At 48.8% G+C, this 21,298-nt stretch overlaps 1 protein-coding gene across 7 annotated transcripts in view; it reads right to left on the reverse strand.

The window, feature by feature from the left end:
* Positions 1–21,298, reverse strand: part of PHACTR1 (phosphatase and actin regulator 1) — a 561,485-nt gene that overhangs the window by 192,911 nt on the left and 347,276 nt on the right. For all 7 annotated transcript variants that reach the window (XM_043590814.1, XM_043590813.1, XM_043590817.1 and 4 more), the window contains one exon: positions 16,714–16,878. In XM_043590814.1, the coding sequence (XP_043446749.1) occupies positions 16,714–16,878 (165 nt within the window). The remainder of the gene's footprint in view (positions 1–16,713; positions 16,879–21,298) is intronic.

Raw genomic sequence — 21,298 nt, forward strand, 5'->3', positions numbered from 1 at the left:
GTTCTCAAACTACGGCATTAAACGACCCCTTCCCGTGTGTTGAGAAGCGGTGAAAAGCCCTTTCCACGGCCTTCCCTGACAATTTGCAGAGGCAGCAAGCAGCTTCCTACAATCTCAGACCACCTGACAGCTCCCAAGAAGCTAGGAAATGTACAGCCTAGCCACACGGCACAGAGCAGCCTTTCGGAGGACACGGAGATGTCGCAATGCCATATGGGAGACATTTATTCTCTTCAGTAACCCACACTTGTTTGAGGACAAAAATATAAAAACATTACAATAATCTTCCAGGCCAAACTTCTATCTGTCTCAACGTCATTAGCACTGCTCCCTGACTTTCCTCACGAAGACCCCTCACAACATTGCTTAATTACAACTCACTGTGATTGGATGGGAAGGTCCCCCCAGATGCTTGGGGTCAGCACCCATACCCTCCTTCCCCAGGTCAGACTGCCCCTCGGAGCAGGTGCCTGGTACCCAACACTTGCTTTCATGCATGTGACTTCATCAATACCTCACTCATTTTTATATTCACACAATGCCCCCGACCCAACCCTTCCCTGGGGAACAAAAAAAGGAAGAAGGAAGACCTTTAAAACGGACCTTCACAAATCATTTGATTCCTATGTGGGCTCATGGTCTGTTTTTCTCCTAGGGTCCCTTGATATTTCTAGTCGAACAGACCCCAAATTCTAACTGCCTGACATCTTCCCTAAAACTTCTACAATTCAACAAGGAAATCAACAACAACAACAACAATCAACTGACACGCAGGAATAACTCATTTAGAGAGAGAGAGAGCGCTCGAGAGAGAGCGCGCTTGACGACTAGGGGGAGGGGCAGAGGGAGGATCTGAAGCAGGCTCCATGCTCAGTGCGGAGCCCGACATGGGGTTCCATCCCAAGGCCCTGGGATGATGACCGGAGCTGAAATCAAGAATCAGACGCTCAACCAACTAAGCCACCCAGGTGCCCCAAGAACTCGGTTTTTTAAGAGACAAGTTAACAAACATCATGTAGGTATTTTTCTTTGTTTGGGGGACGCCGGCATTAGTCACTGAGATCATCGAGTCTTCTCTCCAACACTGTCTTCCTGAGGAGATCAGCTTTCTGAATTCAAGCGTGTTCCACACCGATCTCACCTGGATGTATGTACATCTTAACCTTTTCACTCTTGATGCCTGAACATCAATCGGAATGGTGATATTTCCAAGCAAAGCCCAGGAGACTTTGAAGTGAGACAGGCTTGCGTCCAAGTCCTCTAGGGCTTTACCATTAACCAGCTGGGTAATCCGGGGCAAGTGACTGACCCTTCCTCAGCCTCATTATCCTCATCTATAAAACAGATGTTAGCCGTAACAGACTTGTAGGACTAGAGGAACCCTAAGAGCTGCACTGTGGCTGCTCTGCTATTTGTCATCCAGCACCCACTGATGACCCATTCATGACCATCAGCTATTACCATCAGGATGTTTAGAGTGCACCAAAGGCAAAGGGAAAAGGCCAGATTTTTCTGGGGAACCACGGGGGGCCCACGTGGACGTCTATATTAAAGCGGTAATGGAGGAAGAAAGGTGCAGGTGTCCAATCAGACCGGATACGGAAGTAAAATTGGGACTTGATTCCAAGATAGCCCCAAAATGAATGAGGATTCATCTCACAGCGTCAGGGTGCTTCGGGAGGGGAAGCCCGTTAGGGCAGAAAGGAGGCGTTTGCTGCCTACATACTTATTTGGGAGACAGTGGGAAGGTCTGCAGAGTGCTGGCCCCGGGGTGGAGATCTTCACAGAACTGAATTTCTGAGTTCAATGGCATTCTGCTCTTGGCCCCATGGCGACTGGAGTCCAATGCCACCCTATGGATGGAGCCAGCAAAGGTCTGAGAATTTAATGAACTTAGGAGACATCAGATCATCAGGCAGGATAAATGAGGGCTCCAAGAAGAGAGAAGGGAAAGAATGAAAGGGGGACTAGAGCTAGGGAAGAGGAGAAAAGACAGACGACAGCATTGCACATGAGGAGAGGTGACCAAGGCCAGTGAGAACGGGGTCTGCAACTGGGGAGACGCACGGGGCCTGCTGGCATGCAAGCAGGTGACAGGAACAGTCCAGAACCTTGGAGAGCAAGAGATACACCGAAGGAGACAGCGCGAATTGTTGGTGGAAGAAACTGGCAGGGGGACTGAATTTCTGATCAAGACATCAGCAGGAGTGCGGGAGGGGAAGCAGAGAGACGGTCTGAGGGCCGGGAACAGAGATGCTCCTTTCTGCAGAGACGCTATGGGACTCAACCAGCATTCATTCATTTAACCAAAATGGCAGGCCACAGAGCGCCTTCTCGTGGTCTTAGGAGTCTCGGTTCCAAATGGTCCCTTCCACTTTGTCTTGTGAGTTAACTGGCAATTCTTTTCTGTTTGTAGAACAGAACTGGCCTCAGACTCTATGGCTTATGTCCAGGCGGTCTTGGACAGAGTGACCAAGGCCCCCTCTTTGCCCAACACAGGCCTGTTTCATGCTTACTGTCTGTCCTCTTCTAAGCAGAAATGGCATCCCATTGTACTATCAAAAACGTCCACGTTTGGAAAATACAGTATATGGTCATCCTGTTTACCTTTCTTTACCGTTGAGCATTCTGACTTGCCACAGATCCCTGATTTTCAAAAGGAGACTACACCCACGTTATTTCCACCAACCACCCCCCGCCCGAACGCCTTTTTATAAATCACACATATTTTTGCCTATGGTGTAGCAAAGGACAAACAGGATGAAGTGTTTCCTCAGAAGCCATTGTGTTTGTTCGCTTAATTGTAAATTCATAGAGAGGAGGAAATACTTTAGTGAGCTAACTCACTGGTACCTTAGGAAAACACGGGACAAGATCCAGCTTTGTGGAATTGTACGATGTGTCCAAAAGCAGGCTCCTACACCCAGGATCTACACAAAACTACCTAAATCTAAGACAAGCTCACCAGAATTGTCACTTTGTACCTACACCATTTCCAAAGACAAACTATAAAATAAGTCTTTCCTTATTCTTTGATGCTTGTTGGGTTTTGTTTGCTTTTATTTGGGGGGGGGGGGAGAGAGAGAGAGAGAGAGAGAGAGAGAGAGAGAGAGGCGCGCACAGAGAGAATCTCACGCAGGCTCCACACTGTCAACATGAAGTCCAACACGGGGCATCGATCCCGCAACCGTAAGATCGTGACCTGAGCCAAAACCAAGAGGCAGATGCCCAACTCTCTCCAAGAGCCACCCAGGTGCCCCTCGATGGTTGGTTTTTAATGCATTTTCAGAAAAAAAGAAGTTACGACAGATAAAACTTACTTAGAATGTATTATGTGCGAGGTACTATTCTAAAAGCTTTCCAACATTAATTTCTTTTCCAACCCTCGCAACTTTATGAGGTGCCAGTGTTATTCCTATTTTCGATGAGGGAAATGAGCCCACAGAGTACAAATAACTTGCCTGAAGTAACCTGGGGGTTGGGCGGCTAGGTCTGCGCCCTAACCAGGCACTGAAGCACACCTCTTCTGATAAACACCGGATGGCTGGCGCCCTTTCGCAATCAGTTCCGCAAAGGTCCAGCTGTAAATCTAGCAACCGCTCCAGAAGCCTGTGTGACCAACATTCGCTTGCCTCATCTACACATACTCTGTTCCCAGATGCCGCAGAGCATACAGACGTCAAGTTCCGCTGAAAACCTGAACGTGATGGCTCTGAATGGTATTTGTCTGGAGCCTGTATCAACGTACTCTCTCTTAGCCACTCAACAAATAGAAAGCATGTGCCGTGGGCATGGCATTGAACCAGATGCTGTGAGGCACAAAGATGTGTAAGATATTAACGGCGACCGTTAAGGGCATTCAAGAAAGACTCACGCTGTGACTTCCATCGTCAGTTTTCATTGATGAACTCCTTCTTCCTTCACATTTTGGCTTTACAGAGATGGTGTCAGGGAAGGAAACTGTTCTTGGACATCCCTGTTAAGTGTAGATGAACTCCATGTTCCAAAGCACTCATGAATCACGAGTGCCCATTCTCATGGATCCGAAATGCAACATAGGTGATAAGACTACAGGCTGAGTTCAAATTCTGGCTGTGCCATTGCTAGCTAGAAATTATTCAGCCCCTCCAAGCCTCAGTAAAATTTGCCTCTCTTCTTTCAGCTCTCGTAAACAGGGGGACTCATATAGTTTGCAGCTACCTCCCTGACTTTTTAGTTCAATATGTACTTATTAGGCACCCACTATGTCAGGTGTTTGCTCAATCCCGGGAGATGAGGAAAAGGCAGGGTCTCTGTCATTAAGGATTTTATAGTCTTGCCACCTAAGAGTGATGGATATAGCTCACTTGAAGAGGAAACAATGACATCTTTACCATCTCAGCCCTAGGAAGGTATTGATGTCCAGAGTCTTTAGCCTATATTTATTAGAGACTTTTTTCTTTTTTTTAACTGGGCCATTAAGTCTATTTTGCCTTCCAACTCCGAGGTGTTCCCTCTGAGGGTCATGATGGATCTGCAGGTAAGAATATTCTTTGCCTGTCCATGCTCAGCTCCTTTCTTAAACTGAAGCCTCCAGGGGCAGCTGGGCAGCTTAATCGGTTAAGCGTCTGACTTCAGCTCAGGTCATGATCTTGCAGTTCGTGAGTTCGAGCCCCACGTTGGGTTCTGTGCTGATGGCTCGGAGCCTGGAGCCTGCCTCGGATTCTGTGTCTCCCTCTCTCTCTGTCCCCCCCGCCCTCACTTGCGTTCTGTCTCTCAAAAATGAATAAACATTTTTAAAAAATTAAAAAAAAAAAAAAGAGAAAGAAAGAAACTGAAGTCTCCAGTCACCCAAAGAGAATGTGGGATCTAGCCAGATGCTGAAGGCTAGACAGCTTGCTTTGATGATTTCTTATTAAAATCAGATGCTAAATAGCGCTCCGATTATTTGCATGTTTGTTTTTCCTAGTCACAAGTAATGTCATTACTGAAAAATGTGTGGAAATATATTTATTTGGCTTAACAGTCACTGTGCTGATGTTTCTATTTCTCTTGGAATGCCACAGCCATGTTAAGGCAAACCTGGCATCGTGGTAGAGTCCAACCAATCATAAGAAAACAGCTCCTTCCAGCTCATTTCCCATTTGGGGGACGACTACCTATTTCTCCTTCTCCCTCCTGGCCAAACCCCTTAAAAGAAGCCTACTTCCTCTGGGGCGCCTGGGTGGCTCAGTCGGTTAAGCATCCGACTCTCGTTTTCAGCTCAGGTCACGATCTCACAGTCCATGAGTTCGAGCCCGGGCGCGTTGGGTTCTGCACTGACAGCGTGGAGCCTGCTTGGGATTCTCTCTCTCTCCCTCTCCCTCTCCCTCTCTGCCCCTCCCCCACTCACACTCTCTCAAAAAACAAACTTTAAAAAACAAAGAAGTCTACTTCCTCTTCTCTCGTTCACGGCTCAACCACAGGCTATCTAAATCCCAGCCAGGTGGGTTCCCCAAAACCGTTCTCCCCAGAACACCAATGACCGGTTGTCACCAGGTGTCACTCAACACACAGGATGCTCCTCCGCCCTTGCCATCCCGTCAGGACCTGCCAGAGTTGACCCTTCTCCTTTCCTGAACACTTTCCTGTTCTGCACAGGTGATAACTACCAGCTCCTCCCGGTTTTTTTCCTAGCTCTCCAGCGGGCCTCGCCTGTCCTCCGGAAGCTTCCACTGCCTCTGCACATAACTTACAGGGCGGTGGTCTTCCGGGTGCTCTTCTGCAGCCCTTCTGTGCTTCTCACTTTGTATCTTCACCTTGGAGTTCCCACCCCAGGGCTTCAAACAAATAAGCAGGCACGCATGACTTCCAGATCTCTCCTGATCTCAGTTCTCTACATCCAGTAGCCTTCTATCTTGGGCATCTTGGAAGCACATGAAAGCCACCCTACCCCGAAGTCAATCAATTCCCCCACCAACCCACTCATCTTCGGTGTCCCCGATGGAGTGAGTGGCGCCTCTACCCATCTTACTACTCGGTGAGAAGCCAGACTGGTGCTTTCCTCTTCCCTCACCCTCCCCATCCGACCTGTGCTCATTCTGTCTCCCAAAGATCTCTTGCACCGGTCCACAGTCTTCGGTGCCTAATGCCCCCATCCTAGTCTGGGACTGTCTTCATCTTTCCCCAGCCTTACAACCAACCACCTGCTTCCTCCCACCAACAGCATCCTTGTGACCCACATCAACAGGAATGCTCAAAATCCCACTTGATTCCGTGAGAGCAAGGAGGGGTCTCCTTAAGCGTATCACAGTCTCCTCTCATTCCACAAATACACACAAGCAGTTATATTATGAAGCTGACGACAACGTTTGGTCGCACTCCAAACTGTGCCCAGGCTCGAAGAATGATCTTGCTAAAAGGCAAGTCCTCCAACGGCTTCAGCAGGATGAGGCACTGAGGTCAAGTCCAGACTCCGTAAGAGACCCCGTGAGGCCCTTCACGAGCAGATCCTTGCAGATCCTTCTTTCTCCTCATGTTTCACTACTCTCTGCTTCTCCCCCTCAGCAATCCTTCTCAAAGCCAAGCCTCTCTTTTAAGCTGTGGATTGGCAATCTCTCCTCCTCTCTTCTCCAGACGCTCCCCCACTTTTCTTTCCACCAGGAGAGAAGACTTCCTCACATTCATCGCCTCAGGCCTTGGTTAAACAACCATTTCTCTGGGGCACCTGTCCTGGTAACTTGTAACTCAGCTGGGTTTGTCTAATTTGAGGGTTTTTTTTTTAATGTTTATTTTTGAGAGAGGCAGAGAGAGAGGGAGACACAGAATCCGAAGCAGGCTCCAGAATCTGAGCTGTCAGCACAGAGCCCGACGCCGGGCTCGAACTCATGAACCACAAGATCACGACATGAGTTGAAGTCGGACACTTAACTGACTGAGCCACCCAGGCACCCCTGTCGAATGTGAGTTCCTGGAGTCCCCGTGTGTCTCCTCTAATATCACAGACACTTGACTGTAATTGCTGGTTTTATTATCTATTTTTCCCTCAAGGTCACAACCTTTGGGAGGCAGGGGTCAGATATCTACTTGTGGTATTTTGGGGGGATAATGGCAGTGCCTGGCACATAAATCAATGCAACCTGCCAAGCTGCTATCCTTACTGAACCCTCCACGGCTCACAGACGTTTAAAAACCTAAGCTCTGACCAAGTAGATAACATTACCTTGTTAGTTTGAAACGGGGACTCCACGGGACCCCTGACGTTAGGGTACGAAGGCCTATGCCATCTCTCTCGCAAGGGCACATGTGTCCTTTCAACAGCATCAATGTTTGCAATATACCGATTTCACCCCTCTGCCTGAGTGGGACGAATACGAACTTCCCGCTCCAGAGCTGTGCCAGCGATGGTCCCCAGGGCCCTTACAGTGGGCAGAGCTGGTCTTATGCTGGATATAGAGACAGTGATTCCATTTGCTAACAGTGCTCTTTAATCCTATGCTACAAAAGGATGTTGACGTAAGCCTCTGTGAAAACCGTAGGGTTTCTCTCTCTCCTCCAAGAAGCATATGCACTGCCCTTATCACAGGACAAGCTAGGAATCCCTAGTGGACAGGAACTGGCAGCATGGGGTTCACCTGCCAACCAACCACCCCGGATCTCAGCGACAGGCTCCTTCTGAAGAGCTCAGAAGCCCGTCACACCAAGTCCAAAGGCGGAATCCAATTCCAATTTAGATGATCTTCATTACCCAAGGAGTGTTATTCAAAGAGCAACACTTCCAGAGATACGGGCTTGCCAGGAAGGGATTCCTGGAGACTAGTGATTCCTAATGTCATCAATGACTCTGGTGAATTGGTGCAAGAAATAAAGGAAGCAGAGTCCGGCCCTGAGGGAAAGGGCAGCCAGCAACCAGATGAAGTAGTGAGCTAACAAGCCAGGCTTCAGGGCTGGCTCTTGTTGGGCTGGGAGCTTTGGAGTGAGGAGAACCTACCGCAGAAGGGCAGATGGGCTCAGGGAGAGGAGCTCCGTGCTCACGAGACTGCCTGCAAGTGTCCCGCCCAAGGACACCATGACCCCAGTATCGTGTTGTACGGAAAACGCTGGGCAAAAGCGTGTGGGCTATTCCTGGACCCCGTCACGAACCTGAGGGGAGTTTCCAGTGTATTCAGGCCTGGCCCTTCACTACTGCTAGCAGTTAGGGGGGCTCACACCAACAGACTGCTGCCAGGATTCACGGGTCCCCGGTCATGTGACAGGGGACCAGGTCATCAATTACCCCTCATTGCCAAGTTGTGGCCTTAGCCCAACACTAAGGAGGTAGACGTGCCCAAAGTTGCAGTGAATGGTTAAAAAGCAACCTCTGATTCTCTATGAATCGGATTGTGGTCCTTTAAAGGTGTGATGGACTGAAACACCTCACTTTGGAAAAAGAAAATAGAGACTCTTTCTAAGAAAATGTTAGGTCAGTAATTAGTTGAATGCTAAAACCAAAGAGAAAAGTTCCATTTATTTATTTATTTTTAAATGTTTTTTTCTTTTTTTAATTTTGTTTATTTATTTTTTTTGAGAGACAGAGACAGAGCATGAGCTGGGGACAGAGAGAGGGGGAGTCACAGATTCTGAAGCAGGCTCCAGGCTCCGAGCTTTCAGCACAGAGCCCGACGTGGGGCTCGAACTCATGAACCATGAGATCATGACCTGAGCCGAAGTCGGCCGCCCAACCGACTAAGCCACCCAGGCGCCCCCCATTTATTTTTTTTAAGTTGATTTATTATTTGAGACAGACAGAGAGAGAGAGAGAGAGAGAGAGAGAGAGAGAGAGAGAGAGAGAGAGAAAGGGTGTACATACACAAACAGGGGAGGGGGTGAGGGCGAGAGAGAATCTCAAGCAGACTCCTTGCCCAGCATGGAGCCCAACACAGGGCTCGAACTCACAAACCATGAGATCATGACCTGAGCCAAAATCGAGCGTTGGTCAGTTGACCGACTAAGCCACCCAGGCGCCCTTCCTTTGTTCCACCATTAAAGACGGCAAGTTAAATCAGCACAAAATTTGGCAATTAAGATATGTGTGTCTGTTAGTGGATCGGATCGTTTACCACATTTTAAACAATTTCCTGACTTATTCCTCCACCTCAGCCACCAGTTCCGTGGTTTTAGTCTGTGTTTTAGGTCTACTTTGAACATCCCCAATTCAAGACACAGCTGTGTACCCAGAGACTCCTGCCGTTCTAGCTTGCTTCTGGCAACCGGTCCCACGGATTGTTTTCAAATTCGACTCCCTTGGAACCTAAAGTCTAGGCACTTTTCTCACTGGGTTCAATTCACTGGGCCTTTGCTTTTTCATCCAATCCAGAGTCAATACTGTAGCGGGTTAAACTGTCTCCACACAAAAGACGTGTTTAAGCCCTAACACCGTGCCCACGTGTGTGACCTCCTTTAGAAATAAGGTCTTTGCAGGTATTATGGAGTTAGAGATCCCTGGATGATTCAAGATGATCCTGGAGAGAGGATCCAATGTCTGATGTTTTTCTAAGAGAAAGGAGAGGGGGCCCCGGTGACACAGAGAGACACGGGGGAAAGGCCATGGGCAGACAGAGGCAGGGACTGGAGTGCTGGAGCTACAAGCCAAGGGACAGCTGGAAAGGCATGGAACATTTACACCACCACTCCCACCGCCCCGCCCCCAGCTTCCAGGAGGAACCAGCCTTGCTGACACCTTGATTTTGGACTCTGGACCTTCAGAACTGTGAGACAACGTGTTGCTGTAGTTCTAAGCCACAAGCGTGTAGTGATTTGTTACTGCAGCCCTGGGAAACGAATACAGACGCCCGAATCGCCTCTGCTCCCCGCCCCCCTTCTCCATCCACCTGGCAAAATGCCAGCACTTGATGGACCCAACTGTCTACCTCATCCAGGGCTGTACTTGGACAGCCAAAGCCACTGAAGCAGTCAGTGGTGCCACGTAGAGTCCTAATCTGAAATTGGCCTGACTCTGCACGTCCCTGTCCTCCCCTCCCCATGAAGAAATGAGCAGACTTATTATCTGGAAAAGAGCAGCCCCCAGACGGGGTCAAGCCGGACTCCCGCCCTGTGCCGCCAGACCCTCTGGTGGCCTGGTTATTTCACGCGGCAGTTTCCATGCCTTTGCTGATTCGAGCCCTGCAATCTGTGCCTTGTATCCCCCCTCTGCCCCTAGCTTCTCAGCACCCCACCCACCCGCCTCGTCTCGTCTATCTTCCTCCTCGTCCTCTCTACCGGATCCCTCACGCCCGCTTCTCACCCTTATGTCACTTTCCCTGTGCGATGACAACCAATCAGAAGGCACACACAGCCCCTCGCAACCCAAGCACACGCACAAGCCCCCGTAGACACGCGTACGTCTCTTCCAGCATCTCTCCTGTACTATGTCTTCTTCCTACTTCACAGCCAGACTCCTCCGAAAGCTCACTCCCATCTTCCCCCGTTTTCTATGAATTTCTCACTCCACAGTAATCTGACATCTCTCCCCCAAATAATCCACCCAGACAGCTTTTGCTAAGTTATCAAGGATGAGCTCCAGCTGATCAGAATCACCCACACCAGACAATGTTCTTCCGTACCGCCCCAGCCCCCTCACGGCACTGAACGTGGCTCATCACACCCTCCTTGAAACATTTTCCACTCCTGGCTCCTGTCACACCACATTCTTCTGTTTTTCCTCCTACCTCTCTAGCCACCGCCTTCTCTCTTTTTTTTTAAATCGAAGTGCATGGGGCGCCTGGGTGGCGCAGTCGGTTAAGCGTCCGACTTCAGCCAGGTCACGATCTCGCGGTCCGTGAGTTCGAGCCCCGCGTCGGGCTCTGGGCTGATGGCTCAGAGCCTGGAGCCTGTTTCCGATTCTGTGTCTCCCTCTCTCTCTGCCCCTCCCCCGTTCATGCTCTGTCTCTCTCTGTCCCAAAAATAAATAAATGTTGGGAAAAAAAAATTTAAATTGAAGTGCAACCATACGGTGCTAGGTTACGTTCAGGTGTACAACGTCATGTTACATTTCGGGGCGCCCATCAAGATAAGCACCTGATCCCCTTTATCTATTTCACCCACCCCCACCCCCACCTCACCCTTTGACAACCGCCAATTAAAAAAGGGGCAGAGGACCCGAAGAGACATTTTCCCCAAAAAACCCATGGAGATGGCCAACAGACACAAGAAAAGATACTCAACATCACCCATCACCCCAGGGAAATGCCAATTAAAACTACGAGATTATCACCTTACACCTGCCAAAGTGACTAAGCAAACAACCGAAGCAAAAAAAACCCCCTTGTGCTCTGTTGCGGGGGACGTACACTGGTACAGCCACTGTGGAAAACGGTATGGAGGTTCCGCAAAAAATTAAAAGTAGAAATACTGGGCCACCTGCCTGGCTCGGTCAGTAGAGCATGCGACTCTTGATCTCACGGTTGTGAGTTCAAGCCCCACATTGGGTCTAGAGATTAAACATAAAATCTAATAAAAAAAAAAATAGAAATGCCCTATGATCCAGTAATCCACTACTGAACATCTACCCAAGGAAAACGAAACCACTAATTTGAAAAGATACGTGCATCCACAAGTTTATCGCAGCGTTGTGTACAACGGCCAAGACATGGAAGCAGCCAAACTGTCCGTGGATAGATGGATGGATAAAGAAGACGGGGTATATGTATACAATGGACCATTACTCAGCCATAAAAAGAAGGAGATCTGGGGCGCCTGGGCGGCTCCGTCAGTTGAGCGTCCGACTTCGGCTCAGGTCATGATCTCGCGATTTGTGAGTTCAAGCCCTGCGTTAGGTCCTGTGCTGACGGCTCAGAGCCTGGAGCCTGCTTCGGATTCTGTCTCCCTCTCTCTGCTTCTCCCTGTTCTCTCTCTCCCTCTCTCTCAAAAAATAACATAAAATAAACATTAAAAAATGTTTATGATAAAATAACATAAAAAAAAAAGAAAGATCTGCCATGTGCAGCAACACGGATGGAGCGAGAGGGTATGATGCGAAGTGAAATACGTCAAAGTCACTGCCTTTCGATTCTCCTTTGTAAGTTCATACTCCTCTTTCGGTCACTAGTAATGATACTCTTCCTTTGCCTTTAAGACTGTCTTTGGCCGTGTTTTCTTTCCATTCTTTCTATTCTATACTAGTTCCTTAGACCATTTCCTACATGGGCATCACTCTAATTAACACGGATGTGCAAAGACCCAAGATTTATGGACCCAGTGCAGACGTCTTCGTTGCATTCCATATAATCAACTCCCGACTTTAGACATCACAAAACCGACTCAAATCTAACCTGCAATCAGAATTCCATCTCCCCCCCCCCGCCAATGACGCACACACCCTCCCCCACTCCTTCAAACCTGCCACTCTCCCAAAATACTCGTCTCAGGAAAGGCTACGACCGTACCCCCTAACCCACCACTAGAGTATCAAACATGACCTTTCTCTCTGTCTCCCTCCTAAATCCAACTTGTCATTAAGTCCTGTCACTTGTCCCTTATAACACCCAAATTCATCTACTTCTACTAGCAAACATTAGTCCAGGTTACTGTCATCTGCACGTGGCCTAAGTGGTCTTCCTGGGGCCACTCATACCCTTGTCTCATTTGCTGTGCAGGATGAAGGCCCAGTGACAGTCCACCCTTTGGTGACCTCTCCAGCCTCCGCGGATATCACACTCCTGGCTCTCTAATTCCCTAGCCACTGGTCTTTCTTGCTTTCCCAGCCAGTTCATCTCTATTTCTTCTACCACAGGGCCTTTGCACAGGCTGTTTTGCTGCCTGGAGTGCTCAATTTCCTTTTTTAAAACTTTTTTTTTTAATGTTTGTTTATTTTTGAGAGAGAGGGAGTCAGAGTGTGAGAGGGGAAGGGGCAGAGAGGGGCAGACACAGAATCCGAAGCAGACTCCAGGCTCTGAGCTCTCAGCACAAGAGCACGACGGGGGGGCTCAAACTCGTGAACCACGAGATCATGACCTGAGCCGAAATCAGATGCTAAACCAACTGAGGCACCCAGGTGCCCCTGGCGGGCTCATTTTCTAGATTCTTGCTCCTCTCCCGGATTTCAGCTCAAATTTCTCTTCCTCAGGACCGTTTCCTTGAGCCCTCAGACTGAGCCAAATTTCCCTCTCCTTCTCCCAAATGAGTACCTCTCCTTCACTGCCCTTAACCACAACTGCGATCCTACCTGTATCCTTCTGTTTTGATCGCCTGCCTCCCCCCACTACACCGTGCGTGCCACAAGGTCACGGACAAGGTCTGGTTTTGCTCACCGTCATATCCCCAGAGCGGGTACAGTTTCAGTATGCGTAGGTATTCAGTAACACTCTGTAAATCTTTTTTCTTAATTTTTAAAAATATCACGTTGCTCAAGGCCCTAGGTACAAAGAAAAGCTTAGAAGCACAAAGGGAATTTTGGCACGTTGTAGATTTTCAGGGCCAACCCCCCGCAGCTTGTGATTTTCTGTCAAGAGGAAATAAAAGCATAATTCGGTGGCATCTTCATAGTTTATCCCTGCCAGTTCTATTTCTCTATAAATACAGTCCTCATTTTCAAGGAATTTGGAAAAGACGGTTGCAGTGGACTATTTTGGGGAGCTGCTGGTCTGTTCTACTTCAGGGGGGCTATCGCTTGTCTTTGTTCCCAGAGCAGCCGTGGCCAGCACTGCTGACTCCACGGAAGAAGCTCGGTGTGCCAGGCTGACTGCCTGGCAGGCCCTGGGCACGGCCTCTGAGGACAGGCTGCAAAGCCGGTAAAGTTCACCTCCAGGGGGACCCTTATTTTATGGTCTATCCATTACTGTTGTCTCCCTATGTCATGGCATGGTGATGTCCCAGTGTTTTCACCCCCACCCAGAGCGCAGGTCGGGGTCGTGGTGCTGCAGGCCTTGTCAGGACACTGCCCTTCCGCCTGGAATAGGAAGGCTGTATGAGCGGCGTGAGATGTGGAGATCTTCGAAAGATTCAGGCAATCGTGGCGGCGCCCGGGGGGCTCGGTGGGTTAAACGTCCGACTCTTGGTTTCGGCTCAGGTCACGATCTCACGGTTCATGAGTTCCAGCCCCCATGTCGGGCTCCGAGCTGACAGCGCGGAGCCGGCTGGGGATTCTCACGCTCCCTCTCTCTCTCTGCCCCTCCCCTGCTCTCTCTCTCTCTCAAAATAAACACACTTCAAAAAAAATCCATGCAATTGTTGATGCCAAAATTGAGGAAAACGTTGACATCCTAATTTTCCAATGTAGTTTCCTTCCTGTTATACAACTTACAAAGGAAGATTTCTGGGCATGTCTCTGAAGATGTGCTATGCACAGACACTAACCTGAGACCCGGGAAACCACAGGATAGCTAATTATGGCAAATGATAAGGGCACTTCACTGTGGAAATAACAACAGGCCAACTATGGGCTACGTTAATGTCCTTTTCATATATTTTTTAAGAGCGCAATTTGAAATACAAATGCATAAAATGGATGTAACATACGGACTTCTTCTCTGTAGTTAAAACTGTGGACATTATCTGATATGGGAAAGAACAATATGTCCGCACACATACAAATCTATGCACACCAGCTAAAACTGGCCGACCGTTAACAATCCCATCATCAACCGACCCTCTTGTATACGTAACGTTTGAGTGCTCAACCTTTTCATGATCCGTGAGTAATGTCATGTCACTGTTTTTGCATCTGTCAAAGGACTAGTTTTCCAACATCCCGAAGAAGTCAGCACGCCTGATCTTTGCATGCAGGAAGCATCCAAGCTTTACCTTAAGGTCTTGCCAAATGGACAAAACAAAGCTCTTGATTTGCCGGGAGGAAAGGCATCTACCAACACCCTCATTAGGGGATTCGTGCTGACGAATGGCCATTCGTTAATTGCATGTTTGTTTTATTATAAGCCATTTTCCACAGCCAAGTCAGGAAGACCGTCATAAGGAATCTCGTGGAAACGGTTATTTTTTCCAGTGCTTACAGAACGCTCCCTTTTTCTTTCTTGTTCAAGTGCCTTACACCTCACCGTGCCTAAAGGATATATTTAAGATTTCTCCTCTCGGAGGCCATGATCTAGTCTCACCCCGGCTGGGTGGACACGGGGGAGTCTCCCACTGAGGTTTCTGCTTGCCCGTCAGTCTCTCAGTAGCGGTTAGAAATTCATGAAAGGCCTCCAGGTTTTAGTACAGCTGTGCAATGACCACGAGGGTGCAGAACAAAGTCACGTGAAGGGGCTCCGTCCCAGGGATGACAGTTTAGAGATTCACGGAGTTCAGAGGTTCGCTCTAATCTCAAGAATCAACTTATTCTAGCAACAGGGGCATTGGAGCTTCCATCGAAGGAAGAGTCAGAAAACATGAACTTGAGATGTCCACGAGAACTGTTTAAGATGTCAAGACTTTTGGGGGCACCTGGGTGGTTCAGTTGGTCAGGCGTCCAACTGTGGCTCAGGTCATGGTCTCGTGGTCTGTGAGTTCGAGCCCCGCGTCGGGCTCTCTGCTGTCAGCGCAGAGCCCGCCCTGGATCCTCTGTCCTCTCCCTCCCCGCCCCTGCCCTGCTCGGGCTCACTCTCCCTCAAACAGAGACAAACATTTTAAAAGACAAAAAGATTTCAAGACTTTTTGCAACTTTCCTGTGTTCGCTATTCTCTTTCGGGTTCCCCAAAGCACTTAGCGTTAAAACTCCCAGATCTGTGGACTCCAGCTCAGGTACAACAAGCACCCCATCTCCTACTCGAGGGTTAGTCGTCGGGGTGAGGAAAAGGAGGAGGGGAGGTGATGATCCTGAGGAGGGGAGAGGATGGGGTGAGTTTTTGAGGACGAAGAGGAAGGAGGAAATAAAGCCCTGGAGTGTAGGCCTGGAATGACCTGGGCATTCACTGAGCAAGATCAGAACAAAACGAACAGAAAAAGCGTCTGCGTAGCTGTTCCGTCATCTTTCTTCAAGTCCGACAGGGTGAAATCAGACCTCTTCCCGTATACACTTCCCTCTGCACACTCCCACTCATTTAAAATATATCCACATAGCATGCCACATAAACTCATAATTTTAAGTCACGTAAAGTACTATTCTTATCCCTCTTTTACAGATGGGAAAACTGAGGTACAGAGTTGAATAAACTGGGCAAGGTCACGTAACTACCAAGTATCAGAGCTGGGGCTTGAACCCACACAGTCTGACCCCGGAGTCTCTGCTCTGTACTCCTCAGCGGTGCTGACTTTCCTCCGATCCCTTTGCTGCCCATTAAGCTGTCTCTGCCATTACCGTGATCTCTGTCTCCATTCTCCTGTGTTTTCCTGCCATGTCCAATAATCATTCATTCCGGATTTTTCCACCATGGCATCACCTACTCTCATCTGCCAAAGACCATATAGAACTTATTTTCTGCTGTGTGCCGATTTTCACAGGAGCAGTAAAAACAAGGGTGAACAATGAGAAACAGATTCTCAGGGGTGGAAAGAAAGCATCCTACTACAGAAAAGGTGGAGTTCTGAGCCCATATTTATAGATCCAATACAAGTGGCCGATTGAAAACACAACAACCAAAAGCCTGAGACGCAAGAAAACACACAGGGATCCAAAAGCCATTTCCAATCGCCCTGCAGAGTTATTAAACACAGGAGCGATTCTAGGGCTTGATTTTCCTTCCTTTGGTTCAGACAGCTCACAATAATTAAATTCTACTAATTAACATACAGAGTTGAAGTCAACAAACTCCCCATGCGAAACGGAGGAAAAAAAAATAATCTTACCTGCAGATGTGTGTTTGAACTTTTCGCTTTTCTTCTTCCTCCACTTCCAGGGCTTGAAAATCCTCCCCAGGTTGGCAAACTTACTCCTCCTCCGGATGGGTGGGGTGTGGGTACCTGGCACGAGGGAGTCAGAACGCATGGCCGCCAGCCTCTCCACTTCCTCCGCTGTTTTCCCCCGAGAAAGAGATGGAAATAGAGAGGGAGAGGGGGGAAAAAAAGTGTTAAAATGGGATCCTCACAGATGGCCAGCGTTTTCCATGGTTACAGATAACAGAAACCACATGACTGAGGCTCCGTTTCTCTTCTCTGCCTCGTGGGTTGGAAGTCACACTGACGGGTTCTAAAGGCTGGAGACGGTCCGTCGGAACCCTGAGGATCTGGGGCACCCCCAAATTTACCCAACCTCAACGCACACCAGAGGAAGAGGTCAATGAGGTGGCGGGAACAAACCCTCTTGACACATCAAGATTCCCCAACGAGGCAGGAAGAGGGCATTAGAAAGAGTCAAGTGACAGCCTGTGGAACGCCTGGTCCAGCAAGATCTCACATAAGACTGGGCAGATGCCATCGCTGTAACACTGTCTGCTGAGACCAGAGGAGGGAGAGAAAGCATTGACCAGCTGTCTGTTTCAACGCCAGTGTCTCCACTGCCATGACTCTCCTTCCTGCTTTGCCCAGAACCAAAGCAGCACTGGAATCTGTTGAGTGAGTGTCTCTACCTTGGATGGACGCATTGTAGAATCACTCACCCTTCAGCAGACTTTACAACTGCTCTAGTTCCTCTAGCGTTCTTTGTTCCTGGTGTTTTGCTTTAATAATAATAATAATAATAATAATAATAATAATAATAATAATAATAAAGATTCTTAGAAATCGGGATCGGAGACTGACTTGAGGGGACACCTGGATTAATCCCAGTAACTTCACATGTGAGGACACGATGACCTTCAAACTCATAACGCCCAGTGGACACCTTCCTTAGAGGTCACAATCACCTTGACCTCCTTCATCACTTGTGAAGACGCAACTCTTTTCCAACTTATGTGAGAATCTGCATACCCCAGTGAGGGACATATACCCAGGTTTGACTTTCTAAGACAGAAAGAATTAGAAAAAAAAAATAATAATACTCCCCTTGGCAAAATCAGGAGGGTGAGAGACACTCACTGTTCTAGAAAGTCAGGCTACATCTAGAGCCATGGGACTGATCCAAAACCACTCTGTTGGGCCTCTATCACCATCTTCGGAAAAATCACGCAGGCTTTGGCAACACAGGCTTCCTCTGAAGCTCCATCTCACGGCCTGGTAGTCTGCCTGAGATGGTTTTAACTCAAGAGACTCACTTACGCAAGAAATATGTAGGGCATCTCCACCATGTGCCAGGCGGTGTGCTTGGTGACAGAGAGGACAGGTTGGCAAAGGCTCCTGACAGCAAGACTGAAGGGAAGTAGATGTATCTGGGAGATGTCGGGGAGTGAAACCAACAGGACATAGTGGGAGGGCCCGAGGGACAGGAGATAGATCATTCCTAACGGCCAGACTCACGCCAGTAGAGTGACCCCCTTCGCTGACGGAAACAGGGAACACAGGGAAGGTGCAGGTTTGGTGTCGAGGGCAGCAACAATGTGGACGTGTTGCAAAGTGATGGCCCTTAAACCTCTGACTCCATGGTTACGTGCATGGCAGCTCCTTTTTTTTTTTTAATGTTTATTTTTGAAAGAGAGAGATAGAGCACGAGTGGGGGAGGGGCAGAGAGCGAGGGAGACACAGAATCCGAAGCAGGCTCCAGGCTCCGAGCTGTCAGCACGGAGCCCGACGCGGGGCTCGAACTCACAGACGGCGAGATCATGAGCTGAGCCAAAGTCGGACGCTTCACTGACTGAGCCACTCAGGCACCCCGGAAATCATTCTCTTTAAATGGTATCTGCTGCTTGGGTGGGTGCTTCTTCAACAATGCTCAGTAGCTGAGTCGCTATAGGGAGATCAGCCTTGGAAGCCAAGCCCCCACGAGAAATATAATGGTAAGGGTGCAAGCCGGATAATTTCCAAATGTGGAAATTACACACTAAGGGTTTTTTGTGTCCAGGAAAGAAGCAAAGTTGAGACAGTCCAGTGATTTGATTTTCACAAGATCACTTTCTCCTTCACATCCATCACCTTGTTTCCTTGTTTCTTTCCTTCGTCTCTAATGAGTGTTGCTCGTCCAGATTTTGCAAGACTCCAAACCTACATTCCCAACCCCAGTCTCCAGCTTTCAAACCTATTTATTTTTTTAATGAAAAAAAAAAAAGTTCATTTTTGAGAGAGAGAATGCAAGTGAGGAAGGGGCAGAGACAGAGAGGGGGACAGAGGATCCGAAGTGGGCTCTGTGCTGACCACAGCGAGCCCGACGTGGGGCTCGAACTCACGAACCACAAGATCATGACCTGAGCCAAAGTCAGATGCTTAACTGACGGAGCCACCCAGGCGCCCCAACCTGTATTTTACACTATCGCGAGAGGACTCTTCCAGAAGCCTGCTTTTCCCAGAAGTTTTCGGTGGCTTCCCGCAACTTACAGTAGAGGGTTCTGACTTTCTGTCTTGGCCTCTGGAACCTCCATCTGAGTGGCTTGCCCAGAATTATCTGCTAGTTTCTCCCTCAACACACACGGTAGCCAAAATGGAAGTCTCGCTCAGCAACGGTCCCATCCTGGGATCTGCAGACCCCAACAGGCCATCATACACCACTGAAAATACATGCACGAGTTTGAGCCCATCTTGGTATCTGCCCTTGGTTGGGAGAGTTTCTACCTTTCTTTTGATTCTCTAATCTAAGACACAATAGATAAAAAATTTTAAAGTACCCAGTTTGAGACTGCTCCAAATGTAGCCATCCTGAAATATCTTCTATGAAAGGTTTGCTGAAGGAAGAGATTATATACTGAATCCCTCAAAAAAAAGAAATCAAGGTGTAAGACTCCATAGTTAAATGGATCTTTAATAAGTACGTTATGAAATTCAGGGTGTTTAGCCTGTTTAAGTACAGATTATTGAGCAGACTGGATTACTCTAACTGATTTATAGTTTCATCAGCCACATTATATTCTCCCCCAATTCACTTGACAATAGGGGTTGGTTCCCAGCCTGTCTACTTTGCCACTGGATAAGGAAATTTAGGAGGTTTACGGGTGAGGATTGGCACCCTAGGGTCAGGATGGGGAGAAAAGCAACAGACAGTAAAACAGAACCCCGAATAAAGTGGTCTCCAAGGTCGCGGAAGCACGGGAGGGAACAGGATGGGGACCAGGGGACAGAAAGGGCACACAGGCCAGGCGCGTTGAATACAACAGCCTTCTTTTGCCACAGATGATGAAAAGGCTCCTTTGCCCAAGCCCACTGCTCTGGAACGTGGCTTCCTCATGCTGCAGAGAGAGGAGACAGCTGTCCGGAGAAACTGCTCACTTAGACATGAATCAGCTCGAATGTCAACTGCCAGGCCAGCATGCTGAACCAAAAGGGAGGAGGTGGCCGGCTGAGCTGCTTCAGAGATCTGCAGGAGAAAGGGGAGGCCTGGCCAGATGAGCTCTGGGATCTTTCCAGGGCCTCCAGGAAAATGCTCTTCCAAGGGACCAGGCGGCCTGGGCTCCCTTTCATGACATGTCTGGGATTTGCTTCACTCAGAGGGAGCAAAGTGGTTGGGACGTGATTTTTCTTTCCCTTTAGAAAAGCAGAAGAGAGGAGCCCGGGTGGCTCGGTTGGTTGAGCGTCGGACTCCTGATCTCGGCTCAGGTCACCATCTCGCAGTTTGTGAGCTCGAGCCCCGCGTCGGGCTCTGCGCTGACAGTGCGGAGCCCGTTTGGAATTCTCTGTCTCCTTCTCTCTGCCTCTCCCTTGCTCACACACTCTCTCTCTCAAAAATCAATAAACATTAAAAAAATAGAGAGAGGGGCGCCTGGGTGGCTCAGTCGGTTAAGCGTCCGACTTCAGCTCAGGTCACGATCTCGCGGTCCGTGAGTTCGAGTCCCGCGTCAGGCTCTGGGCTGATGGCTCAGAGCCTGGAGCCTGCTTCCGATTCTGTCTCCCTCTCTCTCTGCCCCTCCCCTGTTCATGCTCTGTCTCTCTCTGGCTCAAAAATAAACGTTAAAAAATTTTTTTTAAATATATAGAAAAGCAGGAGAGAAAAGACTTAATAGATGCATGATTTCCATTATGGAGAACCCAAGCACCTGTATCTGCATGTGCCCGAAGCCTGTCCCTTCTGGAAGCCTGGGCTGCTCCTGGTGGGCTCTTAAAGCATGCAACAGGGGGTGGGCAAAGCAGGGGGCACTTTGGCTAGCACCCTTACCATTCTATTTCTCATGGGGGCTCGGCTTCCAAGGCTCATCCAAAGGAAGAACTCCAACCCAGGAGTCCTAGAAAGTGTTAGTCATACAATTACCCCCTGAGAAGTTCAGAAGCCACAGGGCCTATGCTATCTGATGCCTGTAGTCATGAACGGAGGCAGAAAGACCAGGATCTCTGTCTATCCCTCCTCCCCCCGAGACCTCTCTGCGTGCCAAGTGCTCCTTGGAGTTTTGGAGGACCCGAGATTCTCGCAAATTGGATA

This window comes from Prionailurus bengalensis, chromosome B2, assembly GCF_016509475.1.
Source record: "Prionailurus bengalensis isolate Pbe53 chromosome B2, Fcat_Pben_1.1_paternal_pri, whole genome shotgun sequence".
NCBI classification, from domain to species: Eukaryota; Metazoa; Chordata; class Mammalia; order Carnivora; family Felidae; genus Prionailurus; species Prionailurus bengalensis.